The 25121-nt window shown below is 40.8% G+C and overlaps 1 protein-coding gene across 10 annotated transcripts in view; it reads right to left on the reverse strand.

Moving 5' to 3' along the window:
• Positions 1–25121, reverse strand: part of slc23a2 (solute carrier family 23 member 2) — a 40194-nt gene that overhangs the window by 9458 nt on the left and 5615 nt on the right. The window contains exons 1-7 of one of the 10 annotated variants that reach the window (XM_031856814.1): positions 15150–15318; positions 12911–14264; positions 11752–11966; positions 5097–5296; positions 3352–3450; positions 2032–2148; positions 278–435 (exon numbers count right to left, since the gene is read on the reverse strand). In XM_031856814.1, coding sequence (XP_031712674.1) covers positions 278–435; positions 2032–2148; positions 3352–3450; positions 5097–5296; positions 11752–11833 — 656 coding nt within the window. In that variant the 5' untranslated portion in view covers positions 11834–11966; positions 12911–14264; positions 15150–15318. Of the gene's footprint in view, positions 1–277; positions 436–2031; positions 2149–3351; positions 3451–5096; positions 5300–8045; positions 8095–8739; positions 8753–11751; positions 11967–12910; positions 15319–25121 lie in introns of those variants that run through there. The other 9 variants (XM_031856813.1, XM_031856811.1, XM_031856816.1 and 6 more) reach the window with 9 other exon arrangements.

The following is a 25121-nucleotide window of genomic DNA, read 5'->3' on the forward strand; positions in this document are numbered from 1 at the left end:
ACACACACACACACACACACACACACACACACACACACACACACACAAAGAGGAAGGATGGAGAAAGAGGAACTTCTTGTCAACAATGACCCTTGACATTGGATGGCACTTAGAGATGAGAGGTAGTTGAGAAGGGGAGGAATAAAAAGGGAAGAGGTGAGGAAGTGAAAGACAGAATAAAGTGTACAGCTGACAGAAAAGCTGCAGTGTAGAGTGTGTGTGAGGGCATGGACCTACTGTCTGACTGGAGGTATGTGAGACAGTATTGAGAGTGTACCTGCAGCCCAGTGTGGTCTGGAGCAGGGTGGTGATCCCCACACAGAAGAAGATGGTTCCAATGAGCTGACTGGTGGCCCACTGATCGTGGCCGACACACATCGCCTCGGCGAGGAGGAACGGCACGGCAATAGTTCCACTGAAACAGGTCAAGTAGTGCTGCAAAGACAAGAGGCCACAGAGTCAGAGTGTGTGTGTGTGTGTGTGTGTGTATATTGTTCGACGGTCCACACCTGACACCATAATTACTAGCTTAGTTACTTTAGTTTTTAGGATGTTACAGAATACAACAGATCATCATCATTATAAACCCTTTTCTTTCGGATCACTATCTCTCAGGATGAAAACATTAGCCTCCCTTCTGTTTTGGATATTTTTGTTTGCCTATTACTTGTCATGAGCTATGTTGCGGTCAAAGGAGCCAGTGACTTGTTTTTGGATTACGTAGCCATGTATAAACCACTTTACATTTTGGCTCATGACTCTTCGAGGTTAGAGGTTAGAACTGCTTCCATTTCTCAAGATTGGTTTGAGTTGAATCCTTTGGGCCCATTTTGGACTAAACTTCGGCTACAAAACTCTTTTACACTAAATTTGGTACATTGGAAAAAACAGAAAAAAGGAGAAGTCATGCCTGAAACTCTTGAATGAATTGTGCAACTGAAACCAAATTTACCCCTCGAAGCAAATGTTAACCAACTCTCTGGGCTACATTACATTTTAAATATATTTATTCAGCTTTAATCTGACAGGGACAAAACACAGTGAAGATGAAAAAAAGATTTTAAGATTTAAAAAAAAGATATAGATTAAATACAGTGACAGGATTGTAAGCTCACAATCTGATCCAGTGACGTGTTTGGTGATTTAAAAGTTAACATACAGTGAATTTTAAATGATTAACATCTCTTTGGATTTTGGCTCAGCAGCATTCAGTGGCTTTATTTCAGCTATGTCAAGAATGTAGTAAAGAACACCGTCACTGAAATAAAGTAAAATGCATTCAGACTTACGCAGCCTATTAAAACTAACTCCATTCTGCAGCTGCACCACGATCCTGCTCACTCAGAAATAGTGACACATAATCTCCAAAATAACAAGAATTATGTGGAATTGGTGACAGCTGCCATCCACTGGGCAGAGTCACAGCGTTATATATTTGTGAGCTATAAAAATAACTTCCTGTTCTTTTCTGAGCCGGCAGTGACTTGAAGCTGTGGAATATTTTAAAGTGAAGGCCAGAGGGGAAAAAATCCACTGTTCAAAGAAATGACTGACAACACATGAAAGCAGGAACTTATAAACTTAGTATTTCTTCAGGCGTTGTAGAAATTGCCATTAGGAGAGATGAAAGGAGGCCGTTTTTCACCTCGAGGATCTAGTGACAGTTAGAGCTAATATGACTAAGCTATTTGTAGAATAGTTACCAACTCTGGCTTAAACCAAAAGAACAACAAACATGATGACCACTGTGAGCAAAACCCTATTTCTGTGACTAGCGTCTAGTTGCGTGATGAACCTTGCGGACGGTCGGATGAAAAATACTGCACCAGGATGACAAGTACAACCACAGTGAAGAAGATGACGCACCGTGATTATACAGGGCACGAGGGAGTGCTCGCTTTTCAGCTCATATGGTGAAACATTGCCAGTTTAAAACACACCTGTTAGTCAGCTACAGAAAAATATATTCATGACCAATAATACGCACTGCAAGTCAGCCATGAAACAACACGGTTATGCGTGGAGATCTACCTGTAAGCCCAAGAACACACACAGGTACCAGGGTGGGGTGTCTTCAATGGTATAGATCATGTCCATCCTCCTCGCGTCCGTACTGTCTGTGCTGTCCAACGTCTCAGACATTGAGCTCTACACACACACACACACAAAGAAAGAGATTAAAACAGAGCTCAGTGTCTTCATAATTCATTTTTACTTTGTCTTGTACACTTTACTTTGTGTAAAGGGTCAAAATAATGTATTCTAGTAGAATGTATTTATGTGAAAGTATAGGACTATAACTGCCGATCACACTGATCCCGTCAAATGTGGCCGTGAGAACAGCAACGGTCTGAGCGGACGTGACTTTTATGAATGATCAGATAAGAAAGTGTGCGTCTGAGTGAGTGAGTGAGACTGGGTGGAGGAAAACCAAAACGCATGACGTCACTCTCAGCAAAGAAAAAAGAGAGAAAATAATGGAGAGACAGTTTGATAAGTCAGCACTTTGTTTTGCGCTAGCTTGTGTGGAAATGAGTTTGTGGGTCTCTGTTTTAAATACAGAGAATCAGGTAAGAAGTGAAACATCAAAAGCTAACAGAGTTTTACAACCGAGTTATTTTAACTAAACAAACTATAAATCTTAGGAAATAGTGTCAACATGTTAATAAATACCATGATGTGGAGTTGTTATTTATTTATTTTAAAAATCACTCGTTTGACACATTGTAACCCAGATTTAAAAAAGATTAGTCTCACTGTTCACTCTCCTCTCAGCTGTATCAGAGTTTTAAGTTTATTAAGTTACTGATGACGCAAACTGACCATTTCCTACTGCTGCTTCTTCACACTAAAGCACTCAGCTGGAAAAAGAAAATGAAGGTGACATTTATTGCAGAACAGCCACGGGAAACGCAATGTGCTGGAGCTGATCGAAATCATTCATCAAAAATGCATCTTCAGAGGAAGAAAGCAGATCAGTTCTGATTCTTTGCAAGAACTCATGAAATGAGGAGGAACAGCCACAGGGAGCTGATACATGGAGGGTTGTGCTCTGTGGACTAACTGAACTGTAACGACAAGCTGTCCAAGTGTGCGTTTGCTGTGGTATCAAACCACATGGGTTATAAATCCAATACGACTGAAATCTGAAGGATTACATCTTTAAGAATGCCGGGTAAAGGTGAGGAAGGAAAAGGAAAGTGATTGAAACTGTGGTTATAAGTAAGCTTCTGGGACCACGCGAGTATGTGTCGGTCTGCTTAAAATCGAAGCTTATTTGGGAGTGAACTTGCCCTTTGGATCACGTATTAAACACGGGGCTTGTGTTTCACTTCCATTGCTCCACGTTACCTTTTCTGCTCCCCGATACTCTTTAGTGTAGATGGCCATCAGCTCGGTGTTCTCGGTGTCCTGGTCTCCGATGGCACCGCCCACGCCGTTTACCACCACCTTAACACACAGACCGACTCACAGTTAAGATCATTAATGCCACTCTTTTGACCTTTCATGAGGAAACAGAGCAGGTTAATCTTGATTACAGTTTGCAAAATACCACTGGACCAGACAGCTGGCTGATGATAATGCTTACAAAACCAAGTGAAAATACACGTGAGGTTGTGTAACTATGCGTCTGCGTGCCTTGTCGTGTGACAAATCTGAAATGTAAAGAGCACGTAACAAAGCTGATGAACAGACTTGCCAACCTGCACATGGACACGTGTTTCCTACCGCATGCAAACTGATCACTACAAACAAATTCATTCCACCCAGAATGAGTGCGAGTGCACGTGATGCGTGTGCTTTTCCTGTGAATGTGCCGAGAGCATCACGTTAATTCACAAAGGGAGGGGAACTATAAAAAAGGGACACATTAAAATATACAGTATATTCAAAGATGATCTAATACCTTTTGGACGTTTGCATGCCTGAGGCACACAATGCAAAGACATCATCATCTGCCAGTTTTACTGTAAAGCCCTGTGAGAAAACTCTCAGACAGCAGACACACCTTGAAGGTACTCTTAACACTTGGCAGCAGTCGCTTCATCTGCCAAAGAATTGTTAAAACTAACAATCCCTGTACAACCCGTACGCTTTTAGACATTCATCTCCCAATACATACAATAATAATACATTGTATTTAAGCGCTTATAAATAAAATGTATTATCATATGTATTAAGGAGATGAATGTCTAAAAACCTAAGGGATATACAGGGACACAAGAACACAAACTTTGGGCTTGTATCATTTTTTTTTTATCATATATTTTTTGTTCTACTGAACGCCTTATCTGAGTTTCTAAAGGAAAACAGCAACTTCATGGTCACTGTCACAGCTCTGTGGAAAGTCCCGTCTTCATTTTGTTCTGTGGTGGAGGCAGATTCTCTACTTAAACCTGCGTTAACTGATTGTCGGGGCACTTGGGGAATATGGGAAACAAGCTGTAAGTACATTATAAACCTATTGAGCCGATATGTTGAATGTGTTAGCAGACAGTTACCCATTAACACATCCAGCAGACCTGAAGCAGTTAGCATTCATGTAGAGTTGGGCTTCTGAACACCGGACGAATGCAAGTTGGTTGGTTCCTTAGATCTGGTATGATCTCCTGAGAGAAACATCTGGCTAATTAGCTGCTAAATGTACCACTGAGTTCAGATCAGCTAGCTGCTAACTTTGTCAGTTTGCCAAGTTCATGACTATGAGAGTCTTCTTTCACACCACACAGTCATTTGAGCCAATGTTAATATAAAACAAGCTGATCACAGTCGCTTTAGGTTAAAGAAAAGTTCACTTAATGTATGAACATCAGAGAGGTCCCTTTTCACGAGGGAGCAGAAAATAGTACTTAAGTACAGAACTTTGTTTTAAGAACAAAATTCTATTGTTCTCATTTTGCCTTTGTTCAACACGCTGCCAAATCTGATCCAAAGAAAGAAAGAGGAGACAGAAAGGAACTGACATTTTTAAGTTACGTGCATAGCGACCACACCCTGTCTTTGTTTCAGTATGTGACCTTGTTCGTGATGCGTCTGTGGCTTTGTTTTCAGTGTTTCCTAATTTCATAACTGAGATATTAAAAATGTTTGTGTACCGGGATAGGGTAGAAATCCACGGCATGCTTGCTCTCCTCTTCAAGTTTTCCTCCCTCACTGTTACTGTCCATCGCCTTGGAATTGGTGTTCTTCCCCACGCCCATCCTCGTGTCCTCGTCTGTCCCTCCTCTGTCTCTTTCCGGTGTGAACGCTGCAGATGAATCCTTCAGACCGATTACATCATCCAGGACTGCCTCATCTGCTTGAGAAGAAAAAGAGAGAGACAAACAGAGATTAATATCTTGATGTATAACTGTAAGGGTTCCAATAGCCTAACTTCATTGTTAAGGTCTTATAACATCAGAGGGTCAGAGAGGCTGCCAGGCTGCACGTCTTGTTGATTAGAAACTGATCTCAGGTCTCTTGTTGTCGTTGATTTTTTTTGTGACAAAAGTATGTTAAGTGCACCCATTTATCAAGTAAAAAGAGAAAATATGCATGTTAAAGCGGTATTAATGCCTAGATCTGCTTTTTCTGTTTTGGTTTAAAACATTTCAGCTCTGTTTAGTTTCGGTTCCGGTAACTTGACTGCCGCAGGTGACTAAAGTCTGAGTGAAGCTGAAGTTATGGCGTCTTTATGGTCTGTACTGTGTCGTATTCCCTCCTGTGAAACAGACTATTTCAGTAGTGTACAGTGTAAATCAAATTATTCGCATTTGATTGGAGCACTAAAAAGTGGTGGGCTTATAACTTGTTCCACACACACCTCCCTTGTTGATGGATGTCATGATAGTATTGGTCGAAATTGGTTGCTGCTGGTGAGCAAACGCCATATTTTGTTTTACAGGAAGAAAAGAGTGGATTTTGATATAAACATAAAGAGATTGTTTTTTGTAAATCTTTTGCCTATATTGCTAAATAGGTGCACAATACCATCGGGATGTGATCTATAAAAAAGTTAAAGACTATTTTCTTAACCGATCTACAGCTGAAACAGCCAATCAATTATTTAGATAATTGTTTGTCAAATTCAAGCATAAAAGCCAAGAAGAAATTGTTCTAGGTTCTCAACTGTGAGGATTGGTGGATTTTCTTTGTCCAATGTGACAGTAACCTGAACATCTTAGTCAGGAAAAAACTAACAAACTAGGCTTTTAAGAAATTTGAATGGTCATTTCAATGGAAGTATTTTCTGACATTTAATAGACTTAATTTACAGAACAATAATTCAAATGATCTAAATAATTAAAGCAATGGTTAGTTGCTCAACTTGCGAAATAATAAGTTGCCTTCGACAGAACTATTTCTACATTCAGTTAACAATCCATGTTGCCAACTGGTCCGACAGACACAAGAGGAGAAGGCAGATATACAGAGAGGTGAGATGATGCCAGGAGTTGAGAAAAGAGTGAAACATGAGCACACTTTCGATGGAGAGGAGGAACAGAGCAATCAGAGTTGAGAGACGATGGAAAAGGAGCAGGAGGCAGAGAGGGGAGATGTCAGTTTGTCTAGCAGGAGTGGAGCAATATTTTACAATTTCTGGTGTCACGTCGACCTATTTGTGTAAAACAAACCTCGAGTCGTGTTGGTCTGTCCCGCCCCGGATTTCTTTCAGAACCTTTTGTTCATTAGGTCATTAACTTTCCCACACTTAGTGCCTTTGTAACCGTTTCTACTTCCTCATACTTTTGGTTCAGAGCCCTCTGGGTTGAGAGCCGTCTCCCAGCTACCTGCCAAACCACATTCAAAAATTTTAAATAGAAACACCACATCAACCTGCATCTGGTCTTCTCTGAACTGAAATGGCTGAGAAACCTTTCCCTTCATACATGTACAAGTGGAATCCTAATATTTTAAAGCTAAAAGAGTTAAACTGCAAAACAAACGAGAGTTCATTCCTCTGAGGGACTTGCTCATTTTATCAATAAGAATATTTGTGGTTAGTAATCACTATGTGTGTGAGGGGTGACTGCTTTGTGAGACCGAATTGACCTGTTGAGTTGTATTGTGACCTCATGTCTCTCGTGACTTTATGATTAAATGAAGGCTAACTTACTAACCACCTAATCTCGGACGACAACATTTCAGGAGGGTTTGGTGTACAATGTGTGAAAAGAATAAATATTCGGCCACACAGTCGATGAATCGAGCCTTGGACGTCAAACATTAACGTGATGTCTCGGGTTACTAATCTCAGACAAAGCTGTGTGAAACAAACAAAACTATAAGGATGTTTTCATATTTCACAAGTACAGTGCTTCGAGCTTTTCTCTTCCCGCTGAGGCTCAGTTTGTGAACTGTCTTCCACTGTAAATAAAACTACATCCCACAAGGATACTGTACTAGATCATCAGGGTCCACTGACAGGTAGTGTTGCAACACAAAAGCCCGTAATAATGGAAGTCTTCAAATATTGACCTCCAGTGCATGTAAGCCTTTAAACATCTTAAACATCTCCCACTCGACACCAATACAAAGCGGTTTCATTATTTGAAATGGTCCTTTAATTCATTACTTGGAAACCAAGTTACCAAACCAGTTCTATACTTCAAGGGAAAAAGAACAATTGTTTTCTTTTACAGGAGTATAACATACTTGTTTGTTAGACTTTCCTATCTTATTACTCAGCTTCCCCATTTTTTCAGGCGTGTCAAGGAGTGTGACGTCCTCCAATTTTCATATTCTGGTGATTTATGCTAAATATTTGTTTTTTAAAAAGAGTTGCATGTGAAAAAAAAACAGAACAAGTGGGCCCAATATATCGAGATCGCGACTTAACAAGCTGTAAGAAAGTTAACTGCAAAGGTTAGTCTGCCACCGTTGACTTTGTTAGCTACAAACCATGCCTGGTAAATAAAAGTACACATGTCAACTACCAGCCGATGCATACCTAGGGTCATCTTCCCTTTCCACAAGTATTTCCAAATTGTTGTATCCCAAAATATCTTTTCCCACCCAGCCAGTCTCCCTGCTTGCAGTGTAAAATGTTGGGATAGGTGCAATACCTAGTTGACACATCCCATCACTCCTGTCAAGCTGGGCGGCTGGGAGCATCTGTGTGGAAGGGGCAAGAGAGAGGGGAAAGGAGGAGGTAGAAGAAGAAGAGAGGAGAGCGAAGAAGGTATAGAGGAGAGGCAGGGGGTTCAAGGATAAGGAGGAGGGAGGTGAGACATAAGTTAAATTTGACAGACAGCATTTTAATCACAAGCAAAAGTTAGTGTCTAGTGTGACTGATGTGTCGATTGTCGACTTAATTTTGAGATAAATAAATAAATATGACTTAAGGAAGGCAGCTTGAGTGAATTATGTTGCAATCAAGTCTTCCACCTATAGAGGGTGCATTATAGAGAGAGAGAGCAAGAGCGAGAGAGAGCAGCAAAGGTAAACCTTATATAGAAAAAGTTGGTTGGTAGATGAGCATTCTATTAGTATTTTCTAACACCAGTCATGACTGACATGCTACTATATGAAAATGAGCCTTTAATGGTCACATTTTCATTCTTTCTTTTGAGTGATGTTATGGGTTATTGTTGTTCAGACGATTACACAAAGACAGCGAGTATGTGCTGACGGCCGTTGCCGCTTGCTGATAACGGTAAATAATAAAGTATTCAAACGACATGGCCACGGCTAAGCGGGCAGCTCGCAGTTAGCAGCGCCATGAGAGTCAACAGTGCTGACAGAGCTAACAGTGTTTACCTGAGGAGGAGCCGGAGGGGTGGGCGCTACACTACGGGACGCCGCCGCCGATATCAGCTGTAACCGGCCAGCTTTATTCCGGTCTGATGGAGAGCAGTCAGACAACGTCAGTGAGGGAGGCCCTTCTGTTACCGAGCACTGGGATTGGTACCAGAATAAAGATGGACGCTTACTGCCGATATACCCTTCGGTTCCTCCTCAGGTAAACACTGTTAGCTCTGTGAGATAAATGTATGTGCACACATATATATATATATATATATATATATATTTTTTTTTTAATTCACATTCCAATGTCTGAATATTGCCCTTTAAAAAGGGTGTACTTGCATTATTATGCTATTATATCATCATTACGTCAGTGGCATAAAATAATCTTAAAATGACAATATTGTTTCACAATTATTTCTGGGACAACACATCTCCCAACAAAAGAAGTTATGGGAATCTAAATTATCAAACAAATATAGGAATGTGGAAAAATGAGAAAAAAATATAAAAAACAATCTTGAAAATAATTTGCAAACAGGATATCACGATAAATTCTTATGTTACTGTATAGTGGGACAGATATTTTGGAGCAGTTTGATTTCGTTATACCTTCCAAATACATTGCATTTAGGTAATAACACTTAAATGGTAGAGCCAATAACCAAACTGTCCACAGTAAACATCCATCACATTTTACAGACTGACCTACTTCAACTTACCTACCGTAGGTGGAGTAGTGATCCTGTTCATTGAAGCATTAATAACATTTTGCTCGCCTCTGGATGTTCGTCCAAATAGAATTGTCTTACATATCCTGATTAAACCGCTTTCCTGTTAACTTGTCACATTGTTTGAACGCTCATATTTCTCGTCCGATCGGACTTCTTTTGATCATAATCAATGGAAATGACGGAATCAACCAGACTCATCCTGTTGCAATGCCACATGACCAATGAATACAGCACACAACACATGAAAGCAGAGCACATGAGTGGCTCTCAGTCAGTACTGTGAGGCAGTCGTGAGATGTGCGACAGAAAGTATCCCAACAGCCTCTGGGCGACTTCAGGTCCGATGAGGAATGTGCCAACACCAGAGGCCTGTGGCATGACATCCTCCTAAATGCTCTTTCCACTGTCGCCCAAGAGACAGAAACACCCTCCTCCACTCTTCCCTGTGTTCTGTCTGTTGGTGTTGACTAGGAATCTATCACTCTCTCTCTCACTCACACACACACACACACACACACACACACACACACACACACACACAAAAAACAAGAGAGACTGGGAACTGACGCGAGAGAAGAGAGAACTGAAACTGAGCTTATATGATTATCTAACAGACGGAAAATCTGCAGTTGCACAAACATAAAGAAAAAAACAGGCAAAGCGTTTGTGTGATTGTGTTAAAAAGCACTGAATAAAAACCAGAGCGAGGAGGAACAAAGACATCCGCGGCGGTAATTTGACTCATCCCAGAATAAGCAGGCCGGTGGACCGAGTCACCGCCCGGAGCTATAACCATGGTAACCTGGTCCGTGGATCGTGTGCAGGCTTGTGTCGCGTTGTGTGGGACTCCACTGGAGGAGGAGGAACACTTCACACCAGATGTTTGTGTTGGCGGCTTCATCTCTAGGGCCAAATGTGTGCGTGTGTCAACTCCATCCCCTCCAGATGGTGGTCTGAAGTTCAGTCATAAATTCTGGACCAGGCTATAATAAGCCACAGTTGGTTTAGTGTAATGAAGGAGTTTTCATGTCTCGTGTCCTAAAAGGATTTATATCCGGGGTCACGAAAACAAAAGGAATTTGTGGATTTTTCTCAGACTTGTTCAATTTAACAAAAGAAGTGTTGAATTCTCTACCACCATTAGCACTACGGTCGGTCACAACTAATTCACAATATAAAACAGCCTCTTAACACTACTGCTACAATTAAGGATTATTTTCATTACAGATCAATGTGATTATATCACCGATTAGCAAAAGAATGTGTTACATATGCAGTCTAAAAAAAAAAAAAAAGTTGAGTATACTTAAAAAGGTTAAGCAACCAGCTGCACAGCTTTTTTGAGTATACTCAACTAAGGGCTAATGGGTTGTGTCAACTTAGGATAAGAAGTTAACTCAAAGTGCTATTTTAAGTTTGTCAAACTTAACATTACCATTCAGACCTACTTATGTACTTAAGTTAACATAACTTAAAATATGGAGCTTGATCCTCACGTCTACTCATGTACTTAAGTAAAGAACACTTGAAATATCAAGTTGGAGAAACCTGAAATTGTGTGTTCTTATAGATTGAAAACATACATTAACATCACTGCCCATTTTATGTTGAGTATACTCAAAAAAGCTGTGCAGCTGGTTGCTTAACCTTTTTAAGTATACTCAACTTTTTTTTTTACAGCCTTCATTTTTAATTAATTAGACATGTACACCATTAAAGAAAAGAAAAACATCTTAAAACAAAATGTTTAATAACAATAAGTTATTTGCTTGCAAAACAATATTGTCTTTCAATTTCAACACTTGAATAGTAGACAGCAGGGGGTCAACATCCTTATAATCTCTACTTCACGCCATTTTAAACCCAAAGACACCGACTAAAGTTCCCTCCTAATACTCGGTCAAAACAAAAATAAATGCAAATATGTGTCTGCATGGCACTATGTGGCAGTAACAACAATAAACTAAAATTAATATTAAATTATAATACACCTAAAGTGCAGGACCAGCAGTGGATAGTTCAGCTGTAATATACAAAGTAGTAAGGCAAATAATAAACTTGTTAAACATCTAATACTTAAGGGTGTTAAGTATCAAATGCCAACTCATACCATTGGCATTTGGTCAAGTTGGTGACATTTCAGTCCCTCATGAAAATCCAGCCAAGACCATAGGTGTGGTTTAGATATGGCAGGCTACTTCAGCAAACTGTTCTTTAAGGCCTGAACCCGGGTAGAGCACTGGGTACCAAGGTTCATGAACACCTTTTGAATTACTTCAAAAATATGTACCGTAAGTCCTTCGGATATTCCAGGTTAAGAGCCTAGATGAGCCCAAACAAAAGGGCAGATGTGGTTGGGAAGTCGCATACATCCTCCAGGACAATCCGTTCCTCAATAACCAGGGCGATGCTTATTGTTGTTGGACTTCAGCGGACCGTCCCAACGCCATCTTCAACAACTGAGTATTCCAAGTTCAACTCCCTTGACACAAAATTCCTCCGGGTCTGTATTTTAAAGAAAAACAAGCATATAGAGACTTTCATAAATATTCACCCCCTCTTTAAAGTTCTTTTTTTTCTCCTTCCCATTCTGTAACCATACATTTGAAAAGTCAAAATACATTATTGGTTGGTAAATTTTCTGCAGATTTTAAAAACTAAAATATACCACTTTCATACCATATTCACCCCCTACACATTTGTATTATAGTATTTGAATATTTAAATATTCATACTCTGAATGTCGTGTCTTGTCATTAAATAAATAAATAAATAAATAGAGAAGAATACAGGGAAACATTTGCTCTCACTGTACAGGCTTCCTTCGATTCAATAAGTGACAAAAACCTGAAGGAACTGGAGCAAATCTGCTATTAAACAATGGACAAAATCACTCCAAATCTGCCAGATTCTTACCCTAAAGACATGTAGCGGCAAAGAGTGCTAATGGTGTGTAGGGGCTTTTTTAGTTTTATTTTCTTAAAAAGATTAGCTAACCAAAAAGGTATTTTGACTTTGAAAATGCACTGACAGAGAATGACTTTACAATTAAAAATACTGCAAAATATGTACATGGATCATTTTTAAGTCAGACAAATCTTCAACAGGTCTAAATACTTTCTGAATGCACTGTATACGAGGTCTCAAAACCCATGACTAATTTGGGCTTGGAATTATAAATGTTACCAGTAAATTTGAAGGAGAATTGCTGTTACAAAATGCATGTGATGCAGGCACCACACTCACATGTAACCTTGATGCTACAGTAATATTGCCAGTATTGGCGATATCACATGAAATGAAATGTTAACTCTAAAGTTACACTTATTAAACTATTTAGGTGGAATAACAAAGTAACAGTGAAGTAGAAATGAGGGTTTGATGAATGTTTGCATTAGTGTTTTCTTGCTCAATGTGCAACCTTAATGACATTGACACATTAGTCTTACCAGATATTTCTTCAGAAAGCCGTCCGGCTTCTCCATCAATGAACGGTAGACTCCATTGAGCTGTAGACTTTCTGTGGGCAAGCACATCAGTTGTCTGAAAGATACAAAATGAAGATTAAAAATGTATATATTTATAATTATAATTCAAAAAATTCAATGCAAACTATAGAAGACAAAGGCATTTGGCAAAATGCTTCCAGCATTGTAGCATGCATTTCAGGTCGGCTGTATTCACTAACTAAATGAACCCATATTTTACCACTGTATACAGTATATGGGCATCATGTTTTTGGACATAGCTTAAGGGTGAAAACACAATAACGCTCTCTTGCTTTTCATCTCCGAAATCACCAATTTGAAATGTCAATTAAGTCAAAAAATACAATACACCTGTGAACATTAACGTGTATTCATATTTATTTTGGTAGACAAACTGGAATATTAAAGGGTGATCTGATGTTAAATGCTCTGCTCCAATGTTATGGTTTGCATAGTTGTCCGTTTTATAATTGATGTCGTGTCGGACTAAATAATTGTGAAAATGCCCCTCGTCTGTCCCCCAGTTTTTGGTCCCAGTTCAAATCTAATTGAGGACCCCTGCTATACCACATGCACTTCCTACTTATTGATTACCTGTTCATCAAAGTTGTCGAGAAGGATCATGTCCTTTCCAAGTGTTCCGCGGCATGATCTGTACAGCTTAATAAGCTGCGATGAGTGTGCATCCAATGATGACAGGAAGATCCTCTTCAGGTCCACTCGAGTAATTCTGTAGAACTCTGCACAAAACAGTTTGCATGTAAAGAAACAATGATGCAAGTTTATGTTCAATTGTATAATTGTCCAAAGGCATTAGGTACATGCTGCTTTCTATTTCAGAACAACAAACAGTAGCCTGTGGATCATTGCACTCTGCAGGCAATTCTTCATCTGCTTCTGGTAGATCAGTTGGAGTTGTTGGCGATATTACAGATTATCTAAAATCATTAACACTGTAAGATTTGTATTTCTGGCTTACATGACTATTGAAGGACATTACTTGTAAATTCACAGTTTTTGAATAGACAACAAACAGTCACATGCTGCTTCAAATTAGCCCTGAGATGGCCTATGTATTTTTCTGGCACACAGAGGACCTTACAGTTACACAATTCACAACAAAATGTGACCTGCACTTTAGGTTTACCAGACTGTTTATGTACTCTTGAAAGGTGGGATTTTAACGCACCAGTTGTCTTGAAAGTTCAGGTGCAGTCTGTAGACAGGCACGGGAGTGGTTAGAATCACACCTGGTAATGTCTGTAATGCTTTCAGAGGACATGTTGACTGGGGTGGAAAAACTTGCATCCAAATCCTATGAAGGAACGATAAGAACATGTTGACAATGTGCATAGTTGTCAAAACTCCATGCAAATCCAACAGCTTCACATCCCCTTATTTTCAAAGTTGCTCAAAGATGGGCAATAAATATTGCCAAGGAGTAATGGTACATTTTTTACTAAAACAGAAAAGCAGTTTGCCATGATTTATTAAATGTACACTGAGAACTGAGAATTTAAAAGATGATTTCACTAACCTCTAACTATGTTTACCTTAAGTGTGTAAAGCAGCTATTTGCAAGTCATTAAAATGGTTTTATCATAATGACAAACAATACTATGAGTGATGGAAGGAAGGGGGTGACCACGAAAAGCAACAGACCCTTCATCCCCCCTTTTGCTGAGTATTTTAAATGAGTATTTATGCATTATTTGTTTTGTATCATCAGGGAAGGAAAAGCATAGGTCAAGGAGTCTTACGAGTAACACAAATAAATGGGGTGCACAAAAGAACAGCGTGTTGCTTTAAGTCTACTTCATTACCTGGACTGTATCTAGTGCACCTTAATGGTACACGCGCGCGGGTAACTTAAACTAGCAGCCCTCGAGTTTCAACACCACCAACACTAACGAACGGCGAAGCACTTTGCAGCAACATGTTAGCTAGCTAACAAAAACCAACCAATGTAGCATACGGCGCTATAACGTTGTGCACGTGCATACAACGTAGTAGCTTTAGCTAGTACAGACGTTAACTTTAATATGTGCAAATTCACTCGACCATGCAAAACCGCAAGCCGTTTTCGTTAAATTAGACATGACATTATGAACACTTGAAAAATAATAAAATAATTAAAAAAAATAACAGGTTCGCTGACTAGCCCGTTAGCTAACACACTCCAGAACATACACAGCCTTACCTTGTTAATTTGTGCTCGAGGTAGACGGCATGCTGCAGCAACACTTGAGCTGGCGTGGACCGGCGCGGAATTGCTATCTCTAACCGAAGGCAATGGTGTAGCGCATTGATTAGACGTTTTTTTTTTTCTCCCTCTCTTCTTCTGCTGCTGCTTCTTCTTCTGGTTTTACGGCGCTTGGTGGGGTGGGTTTCTCTCTCTCTCTCTCTCTCTCTCTCTCTCTCTCTCTCTCTCTCTCTCTCTCTCTCTCTCTCTCTCTCTACGCCTCCTTGCTCCGCCATCGCTCTCTCTCATCTGCCTGGCACCAGTCCCTGGTCTTCAGTTAGATTTGCACATTACGGTTTATGTGTGTCCTGTAATAAACTGGCACCCATGCGTTTCTGAATCTAACTTGGTGTTGTGTCCCTCCTTGTGTTGCAACTTCCGAGCCGGTCGTAACATAATGGGGGCTCGTCCGAAGCTCAGTTAGCCTTAGGTATTTTTTTTACTCCTAGACCTAGTAGGTTCAGGCTGATGTCACCACGTAAGGTAGACCTTTTATTTTTCTCTTTTTTGAGCTTGCCTGGTTAAGAAAGCCTGCGGGTGTTGGAGAGACCAGCACCACTTTATTGTTTTTTGTGCGGTAACCCTGGGGTGGCCCCTGGCGTGCCCGGGAAAGCCAACGAAGACTAGTTGAGGTTTAGCCAGATAGAACTACAGGTTCTTAGGTAGTGAGGAAACCAGGTAAGTTCAAGAATAGGTCAGTTTGAAATGTTCATTCCTCAGGATAGTATGTGGTGGTATTTGCTGGCCTTTGTAGTAGTAAGAGTGGAGAAATTTTGTTTGTTGTACACGCTACTTTTGTTAAATGCTAGGCTGTAGTTTTGTTCTTCTTTGAACCCTGATTCGTCTGGCTGGCTTAGTAAGCCAGTGCTCATGCTTTTCTATTATCTGTGTGAGCTTCGTGTTCAGGTCGTCACATGCTTCTTGCAGGGACTATATTTTGTGGAACCTACTTTCTTCTCAGTGGAGGTAGAAAAGTAGTGTTTAGAATTTCAGTGTATCGTAGGGGTAAGAGTATTGTTAACACTATTTCTATACTGTGTGGCCTGAAATAGTTAAGTAACTGCTCTTGTATAGACAGCCTAGTGATTGGTGCATTTCAATTACTCTCTGATTTTGTGTAGGTAAGCTGTACCGTTTGGTAGCACTATTTCTGTGTGGTGGTGTTACTTTGTGTTAGTAGTTTGACTTACTTAGGGGGAGGCCATTTTTGGGTGTGCTATCTTGTAGAGATTTTGTTCCTCATAAAGTTGTTTTTGTGATCTCACAATGAATTCTGATTTTCAAGAGATCAGTGAAGGTCCTACAATGGAGCAGCTGGCTCAATGCACCAAAGCCCAGCTTATGTCTATTGCAGAGCAGTACCATCTTGAAATTGCTCAAACTTCCCTTAAGAACGGTCAACTTAGAGCTAAAGTAGTCGCTGCACTCATTGAATGGGGAGTATTGCCCCGTGAATCTAGTCAGCCTGATGAGGAGCAGGGCTTACATGTGTCTGCAGGTGTAGCTGTTGGGAAGACGGAACAAGTAGTCAATCTTTACATTTGCGAGAATTGGAATTGCAATTCAGAATAAAAGAGCTAGAGATGGAGGCTAAGGAAAGAGAAGAGGTAAGGAGGTTTGAGATGGAGAGGTTGAGACAAGTACAAGAAAATGAAGAAAGAAAATGAAGGAGCTGGAGTTGAGGTCAAGAGCTGAAACTGAGCAGGCTAATTCTTATACAGCTAGTCCTCGTTTTGATGTAGCTAAGAACATACCTTTAGTTCCTCATTTTGGTGAGAAGGAGGTAGAAAAGTACTTTCCCCACTTTGAGGGTGCTGCTACCACCTTAGCATGGCCTAAAGAATTTTGGACACTACTGTTGCAGTGTGTACTGACAGGTAGAGCTCAGGAGGCTTATTCATCTTTAACTCTGACCCAAAGCTCAGATTATGACATCGTTAAGGCAGCCATCTTGCGTGCCTAGGAGTTGGTCCCTGAGGCCTACAGACAGAGGTTTAGAGGGTATCGGAAGGCGGAGAAGCAGACATTTGTGGATTTTGCTAGAGAAAAGGAAAACTTTTTCACTAGGTGGTGCACGTCACAAAAGGTTGTGACCAAGGAGGAACTTCAGGAGTTGATCATTCTGGAAGAATTTAGAAATTGTGTCCCTGAAGTGGTGGCCACCTATCTGAGTGAGCAAAGAGTGACTAAAGTGGAGGAGGCTGCTGTGCTTGCAGATGAGTACGTCTTGGCTCATGAAACAGTCTCGCCTGTTTTGCCAACAAAGACGAACAGCTTGGCCTCTCCTAACCCCTTTCGTTTAAGACCTGGAAGCAATGGGTCTCCTTCAGTTCCCATTACAAGGGCTGCAGGTTTTAGCCAGGTGGACTGAGAGGATTTGCTTTTATTGCAAAAAGCCTGGTCATTTCATAGCAAACTGTCATGCTCTCAATAAAAAGTCAGAAGGTACTAAGCCTGTAGGGCTAATAGTTGCAGTACCACAGCAGTTGCCCTGTGTAGATGGTCCTTGTCAGACCAATAAAAAAAACTCACCGAGCATGACCCCACCAATTTCTGATTCTGAGAAGCTCATCCCAATTCGTATCCTTAGGGATACAGGAGCCTCTCAGTCCTTGTTTTTGACAGGAGTTTTGCCTCTCTCTGAGAAGACCTCCACTGGTAGCAGTGCTTTAGTCCGAGGATGTGGGATGATGTGGCTTAAAGCCCCATTGCATGTTGTGCATTTGCAATCTGGCTTGGTTACAGGCCCTGTCGTGGTGGCGATTCGTCCCCAGCTTCCTATAGGGGGAGTAGACCTGATTTTGGGTAATGATTTGGCTGGAGGGAAGGTGTTTCCTGCTCCCATTGTAGTGGATAGACCAACAGGCTCTGTAGTTGACAATTACCAGAGTTCTGATCTGTCATCTCGGTTGCCTAAAGTTTTTCCTGTTCGCATTGTAACTCGTACCCAGTCAAGAAAGTATGAAGATGTGGTGAATTTATCTGAAGTGGCTCCACCTGTTGACAGACTAGAGGTTGATCCTGATCCTTCTGTAACTTCTGAGTTACCTCTAGATAAGCTGTCCACTAACTCTGTTGGAAATGAGTCTACTGAAGTTAAATTGACCTGTCCTGTCATTGTGCCTGCTGGGCCTGACACTCAGTTGAAGGTTGGCAAAGAACAGCTGGTAGCAGCCCAGAAGGCTGACCCTTCTTTGGCCAAGTGTATGGCAGCAGTTTTGCCTAAAGATGATAGTGGTACTACTCATGCCACTTTTTACTGGGAGGATGGTATCCTCGTGCGTAAGTGGGTTTCTTCTGTTGATAGTGAGTGGAATAATACTCACCAGATTGTTGTCCCTTCTGGTTACCGGTCGCAGATACTGAACTTAGCTCATGACAATGTTCTGTCTGGTCATCTTGGAATAATGAAAACTTATTACCGCATATTGAGGCATTTCTTTTGGCCTGGTTTAAAGAGTGATGTTGCTGAGTATTGCCACTCTTGTCACATGTGTCAAATGGCTGGGAAGCCAAATCAGGTTATTCCCCCAGCTCCGCTCATTCCTATACCAGTGATGGGAGAGCCATTTGAGAGACTCATTCTTGATTGTGTTGGCCCATTGCCCAAGTCTAAATCTGGTCACCAGTATCTCTTGACTTTGATGTGTGCTGCAACTCGATACCCTGAGGCAATTCCACTACGTTCTCTCAAAGCCAAGTTGGTAGTGAAGGAGTTGGTGAAATTCTGTACGTTTGGCTTGCCAAAAGGTCATTCAAACAGACCAAGGGAGTAACTTAATGTCGAAAGTGTTTGCTCAGGTGTTACAAGTGTTGGCTGTGAAACATCAAGTCTCTAGTGCCTATCATCCAGAGAGCCAAGGGGTGCTAGAGCGCTTCCACCAAACCCTGAAGACCATGTTACGCACCTATTGTCTTGAGACTGGAAAGGAATGGGATGAGGGTATACCCCTCTTGCTTTTTGCGATCCGAGAAACTGCTCAGGAGTCATTGGGCTTCAGTTCTGCAGAACTGGTGTTTGGCCACACAGTCAGAGGGCCATTGAAACTATTGCGTGAGCAGTTGGTTGGTGATTCCTCCTCTGCCCATAACATCCTAGACTATGTCAGTTCTTTCAAAGAACGCCTTCACCGTGCTGGGGAGGTAGCCAAAGAGGCACTGGCGATCTCGCAATCTAAAATGAAGGCTTACTATGATAAGAATGCTGTCATGCGCAGTTTCCAACCTGGAGATGTTGTACTGGCGTTTCTGCCTGTCTCTGGTTCAGTACTGCAGGCTAAGATTGTAGGTCATTACACGGTTGAAAAGAAACTGAATGAAACAAATTATGTCCTCCTTACCCCAGAAAGGAGACGGGAGACTCGTGTGTGCCATGTGAACACGCTGAAGCCATATGTGACAAGGCCTAGTGAAATCGATGCATTCACATCAGTTGGTGTCACCTGTAGCTTTAACCGCAGTGCTGCCACCTTACTCCCCTCTTGAAGATGAGTTAGTGATACAAGATGCTCCTGTTCTGTGTGCTCGGTTGCAGAATTCTCAAGTGCTTGATGACTTGGAGAAGAATTTGTCTCATCTTTCTGGTTCCCACAATAGTGACATTGTAAGGTTGATTGAGCACCATCGTGGACTATTTTCAGATGTACCTTCCCAGACCACTGTCTTGCAACACGACATCGATGTTGGTGACTGTTCCCCGATTAAGCAGCATGCTTACCGTGTCAACCCCACAAAAAGAGCCCAGATGCAGCAGGAGGTTCAATATTTACAACAGCATGGTTTTGCTGTGCCCAGTTCCAGCTCATGGAGCTCCCCGTGTTTGCTAGTGCCAAAGTCAGATGGAACACCACGCTTTTGTACTGATTTTAGGAAGGTAAACAGTGCGACAAAGATGGATTCCTTCCCTCTTCCTCGTGTGGAAGACTGCATAGACCGGGTCGGAGCTGCACGTTTTGTCACAAAGTTAGACCTACTCAAGGGTTACTGGCAAGTGCCCTTGACTGCCCGTGCCATTTCTTCCTTTGTTACCCCAGATAGCTTTCTACAATATACAGTGATGGCATTTGGCATGTGCAATGCCCCTGCCACCTTTCAACGCCTTATGAGGAGGGTCCTATCTGGAGTTCCAAACTGTGAGGCATATCTCGATGATGTGGTGGTTTACTCCCCTGATTGGCCATCTCATGTAGAAACCCTGTCCACTGTGTTCCAGTGTCTGCAAGATGCTTCTTTGACCTTGAACCTTGCAAAATGTGAGTTCAGAAAGGCTACGATTACTTATTTGGGCAAGCATGTTGGGCAGGGCCAAGTGCGCCCAGTTGACGCAAAGGTGACAGCCATTGCTCAGTTTCCTGTTCCTACTACTAAACAGGAGCTACGTCAATTCCTTAGATTAGCTGGTTACTATCGAGGGTTTTGCAGAAACTTTGCTTCTATTGTGTCCCCTTTGACAGACCTTCTTAGCCCCAATAAGAATCTGGTTTGGGATGCAACCTGTAAGCAGGCTTTTAAAACCGTTAAAGCTCTTCTGTGTAGCTCCCCAGTTCTGTCAGCTCCAGACTTTACAGTGCCATTCAAGTTGGAGGTGGACGCAAGTGGTACTGGAGCTGTATTGCTTCAGGAAGACTGTTGGCATTGATCACCCGGTATGTTACTTCTCAAAGAAGTTCTCTGCAGCCCAACATAAGTACAGCACCATCGAAAAACAGGCTTTAACTATGCTCTCTCCCGCATACCTTAGGATGACACCCTTATGGCTATTATCTTAAGGAAGGGAGTGTTACATATTCCATGTCCTGCTGTGAGTGTTTGGGCTTGGGTGTGTGTGTGTGTGCTCTGTGTCTTGTGAGTTCTAGGTGCAGCTCCCTGACGAGTGACTGAGGGCACCTGGATGAAGATGGGGGTTACCTACATAAGCGCCTCCTTGCTCCGCCCTCACTCTCTCTCATCTGCCTGGCACCAGTCCCTGGTCTTCAGTTAGATTTGCACATTACGGTTTGTGTGTCCTGTAATAAACTGGCACCGTGTGTTTCTGAATCGAACTTGGTGTTGTGTCCCTCCTTGTGTTGCGACTTCCGAGCCGGTCGTAACAAATGTAATGAATGTAAAGAAAAGAAAAAAACGGCCATCACAATTTCCCAAAGTCCAAGATGACTTCCTCAAATTACTTGTTTTAGTTAACCAACAGGTAGTCAGTTAATAACAGTGATGTAAAACATCACACTTTCAGAGCGGAAACTAGTGAATATTTGGCTCTTTTGCTTGCAAAATTACAATTTATTGATTATTAGAATAATTGCATTAATTTTCCGTCAATGATCTCATCAATAAATCGACAAATTTTTTCAGCCTTAAATCAATAATACTTAAAGGAGTAAAATCTCAAATGCCCGAGACAGTACATCAATAACTGACAAATCCCCCCCTAAAATGAGAAACAATACATGGAGGTCAACAGAATAGGGTCAGGTGTGCTTCACATGAGCATGCAAAGACTGTCATCGTTACTTGGACAACGTCGCTTGAAGGTCTCACAATGAACAATGCAGACACACAGAGTATCACTCGGTGTTATGCCAACAGTTTGTCGCTATACAGCTTGGCCAGTTGCCAACCTGTCATGTATCATCTGAAACTTTCATGACTGTGTGTTGCGTGTGTGCAGCCATGCGCGCGCGCGCGCGCATGCACGCACGCACGCACTTCCCCGGGGGGGGGGGGCGCAATGGCGGTTGAGTGTAAAATTTCTGCATGGTCATGTTTACATTGTCCACCGTCAGTGGAGCAGAGGGGAATGGAGATAAGAGAGCCACAGGGCCACAGGCCGACTCGCTGTAAATGTTTCAACCGAGGAAGGCTACACATGTGCTGGTTTCTTCCAGCAGGTCTCACTGATGATCAGAGGAGACTGGGTGGAACAGAATGTATTCTGTCTCAACAACACAAAAAGTCTGTTTCTATGTGATAAGATTTAAAGCTATGCTCTCTCCAAGGATTATTTTCACACTGTCTTTTTTTATTGTTTAGTCTATAAAAGACACCTTACAATTCCCACAGCCCAAGGTTGACGTCTTAATATTGAATTTATACTAATAATAAAACAAATCCTCACATTTGAGAAACTGGATCCTACAAAAGTTTGAAGGTTTGTCTCGAATAATGACTTAAATACAACGGTTGATTCATATTCTGGTGATGGGACTGATGACAAATCCTTTCAGCACTAGTTCAAATGTTTTACTGTAAATAACATGACACAAACTCTGATTAACTCCCTTTATGCAGTAACTGCATGTTACTTCTCTTCAAGTACCCACACATTTATAATCCACCCACACACACGTGTATTATATTGTATTGTATTTTCAGCTTTTGTTGTTTATTATACCTTTACTGTTTGACTATTTATTGTACTTGCTTTGTTTCTTTACTGATGTCTCTTGTTGCTGCTGAAATCCAGCAAATGTCCCCGCTGTGGGACTAAGAAAGGATTATTTTATCAAAATTCAAAGTAGTGTAAAAGAGGTGGCCTTGCTTTCAGACTCTTGCATTCCGGTCAAGGTCTTGTTTACTTTTCATGCATTTTTTCTAATTATCTAATTTAATAATTCTAATTGTTTCCATGATTGTGTAATTTACTTTTCATCAATCATTATTTTTAGTTGATTAATTATATTCATTCTTGTTGCTCAATGCTTATTTCTTGAGGTTGTACATAGTCACATTTAGAAGGCCATCTCAAACCTGGTCAGACATTATTGATTGTAGCTGTGCAGAGTCTCGGTCTACATCTAGTCCATAGTCTAAATCTAGGATAAAACCATCAGCATGCCTTTAAAAAGAAAAGAGGATCTGAAAAATGCAGTCACCTGTTGATGTTTGTGGTTGCAACACGAACCCTCAGACACCTGGCTCTTCATGTTACATGATTTCATATTCCGGTGTTAAGTAATGACCATTTTTTCCCCACCCAATTCCCTCCACACAAGTGGATTCCACTTCAGATACATGTGTACACATGAACTAAAAAGGTTGTAAATGTCAAATCATAGTGGCAGCTGTCAGTGGAAATACCAATAAACACTCAGCAGTCACACAGAAACAACCAAAGCTCTTTGCAAGACCCACTTTACACAACAGGAAAGACCGCAGATGTTAGAATTTACTTGCCGAGTCATGCAACCAGGAGACAAAAAAAAAAAAAAGCACACGCGAGGCATCCTGCTTTTGTAACTCAATTATGTCAGCTCACATAAGAGCCACTTAAAAAAGGGAAAGTTTCGGTCTACCGCTGACTACAAAACACATCATGACTTCTGAAATATTTGTCTTTACGAATTCCTATTTTTGGTTGCAGTTTATTTATTCAATTTCTTATTCACTACCGTTTTGCCTAAATAATCTCTTTCATTGATCTACTCTGTTGCAGTAATTATTTATATAAGGACTTGTTTTTGAGTTAAATCAATCGAGTTATTTTATTCATCCCCACTGGAGCAAACATCTTGATAAAACACACAGAAGAATAATGGTAAAGAAGCCTAACAATATAAAAACAGAACATGCATGGTAATAGGTTAAATAGTGCTGAGGAATGCATACAGAACGAGTAGGCAGTCATTCCAGTGTTTCATGAGTGACCGAGCAAATGTTGATCATAGTTTCGTTATGAATTTAAAGGTTTTTTGAAATCGTTGAAGATTATGTTTTTGGCGACTGACAATGCACAAAATACAATTCCAAATAAATTAATAAAAATTGCTATTTTGAGGAAAAATACATATATTTATGTAGTGTAAAATCTGACATTTGAGAAAATTGAAGGAGTCACCACCTATTTCCTTCTTTTCACAGATATTTATGGAACATTTTCACTGAACTGTCAGCCTTTCAAAACTCCAGAAAATTAAACCAAATGAAGATGAGTGATGGTTAGATCTCCTTTAATGCACTACTCAACTGTTTATTTGATAATATTCTGGTTGTATTTTGTGTGCCACACTAAAGGACAAAAATGGTACTTACTGTGATAACCCTACAGTTATAAGCACTCAATTATTCATTTATTATAAAAAATAGTCAACTAATAAATGAATTAGCTGTTATTCACTAATGTTAATAAAACTTTGTGTAAGCCGTACTTTCAACAAAGAGTTCAGTCACTCAGTATGTTACTTCATGACCTTGAATGGGGTCCTTCAACTAAATAAAGTTGTCCATTGAATTACCCAATTTAAATCAGGACATTGTGTCACACTGGAGGACATGGTTCTTTTTTTTTTTTTTTTTTTTTTTAAACCTTGGGTATAATTTCAAAGCACTATTTCATGCCTGAGGTATTTGTCACCATTCTTATGCATTTCTTTTCCCTTTAGAGAAGTTTTAGTTCATTGAACAAAGCTTGAGACAGTCAGAACATTGGACAATTTTGAGATTTGGCTCAAAAATAAAAAAAAAAAACCCTGTTCCATGTAAAACAAAGATATATTTAACCCTTTGCACATTTTAAGTGATGACAATACTAAAATGACGATATCTCGTCTCATATCATATCACCCAGCCCTAATGGAAAGTGTGCATAAAGGGCTCAAAATGTGTGCGAAGGAGCCCTCAAGCACTCGACGATCTGCCGGTGAGACAGCCCTAAACCCTCACAGCCTTTGAAGGAACACACTTCCAAGTCCGCGAGTCTATGAGTGTCGACTTTGGGATCGCGACTCGGTTACAGTATTATCAAAACTGCACTGATTGAAATAGAGAAAAATACAGATTATAGTTTCCTAAGTTATCTGATCAACACTTAAAATCTTAAAAGGTTCTTTATATAATATTCAGAGCATTAATAGCCTTTAGTACGATGTGACATTACGGTTATCACCTTCATAAAATGCTGATCAACATACACGTATGTGCTTCAGGGTTCAAGTCACA

The sequence above is a fragment of the Anarrhichthys ocellatus genome, unplaced genomic scaffold (assembly GCF_004355925.1).
Source record: "Anarrhichthys ocellatus isolate YVR2014 unplaced genomic scaffold, GSC_Weel_1.0 scaffold17, whole genome shotgun sequence".
Classification (NCBI taxonomy): domain Eukaryota; kingdom Metazoa; phylum Chordata; class Actinopteri; order Perciformes; family Anarhichadidae; genus Anarrhichthys; species Anarrhichthys ocellatus.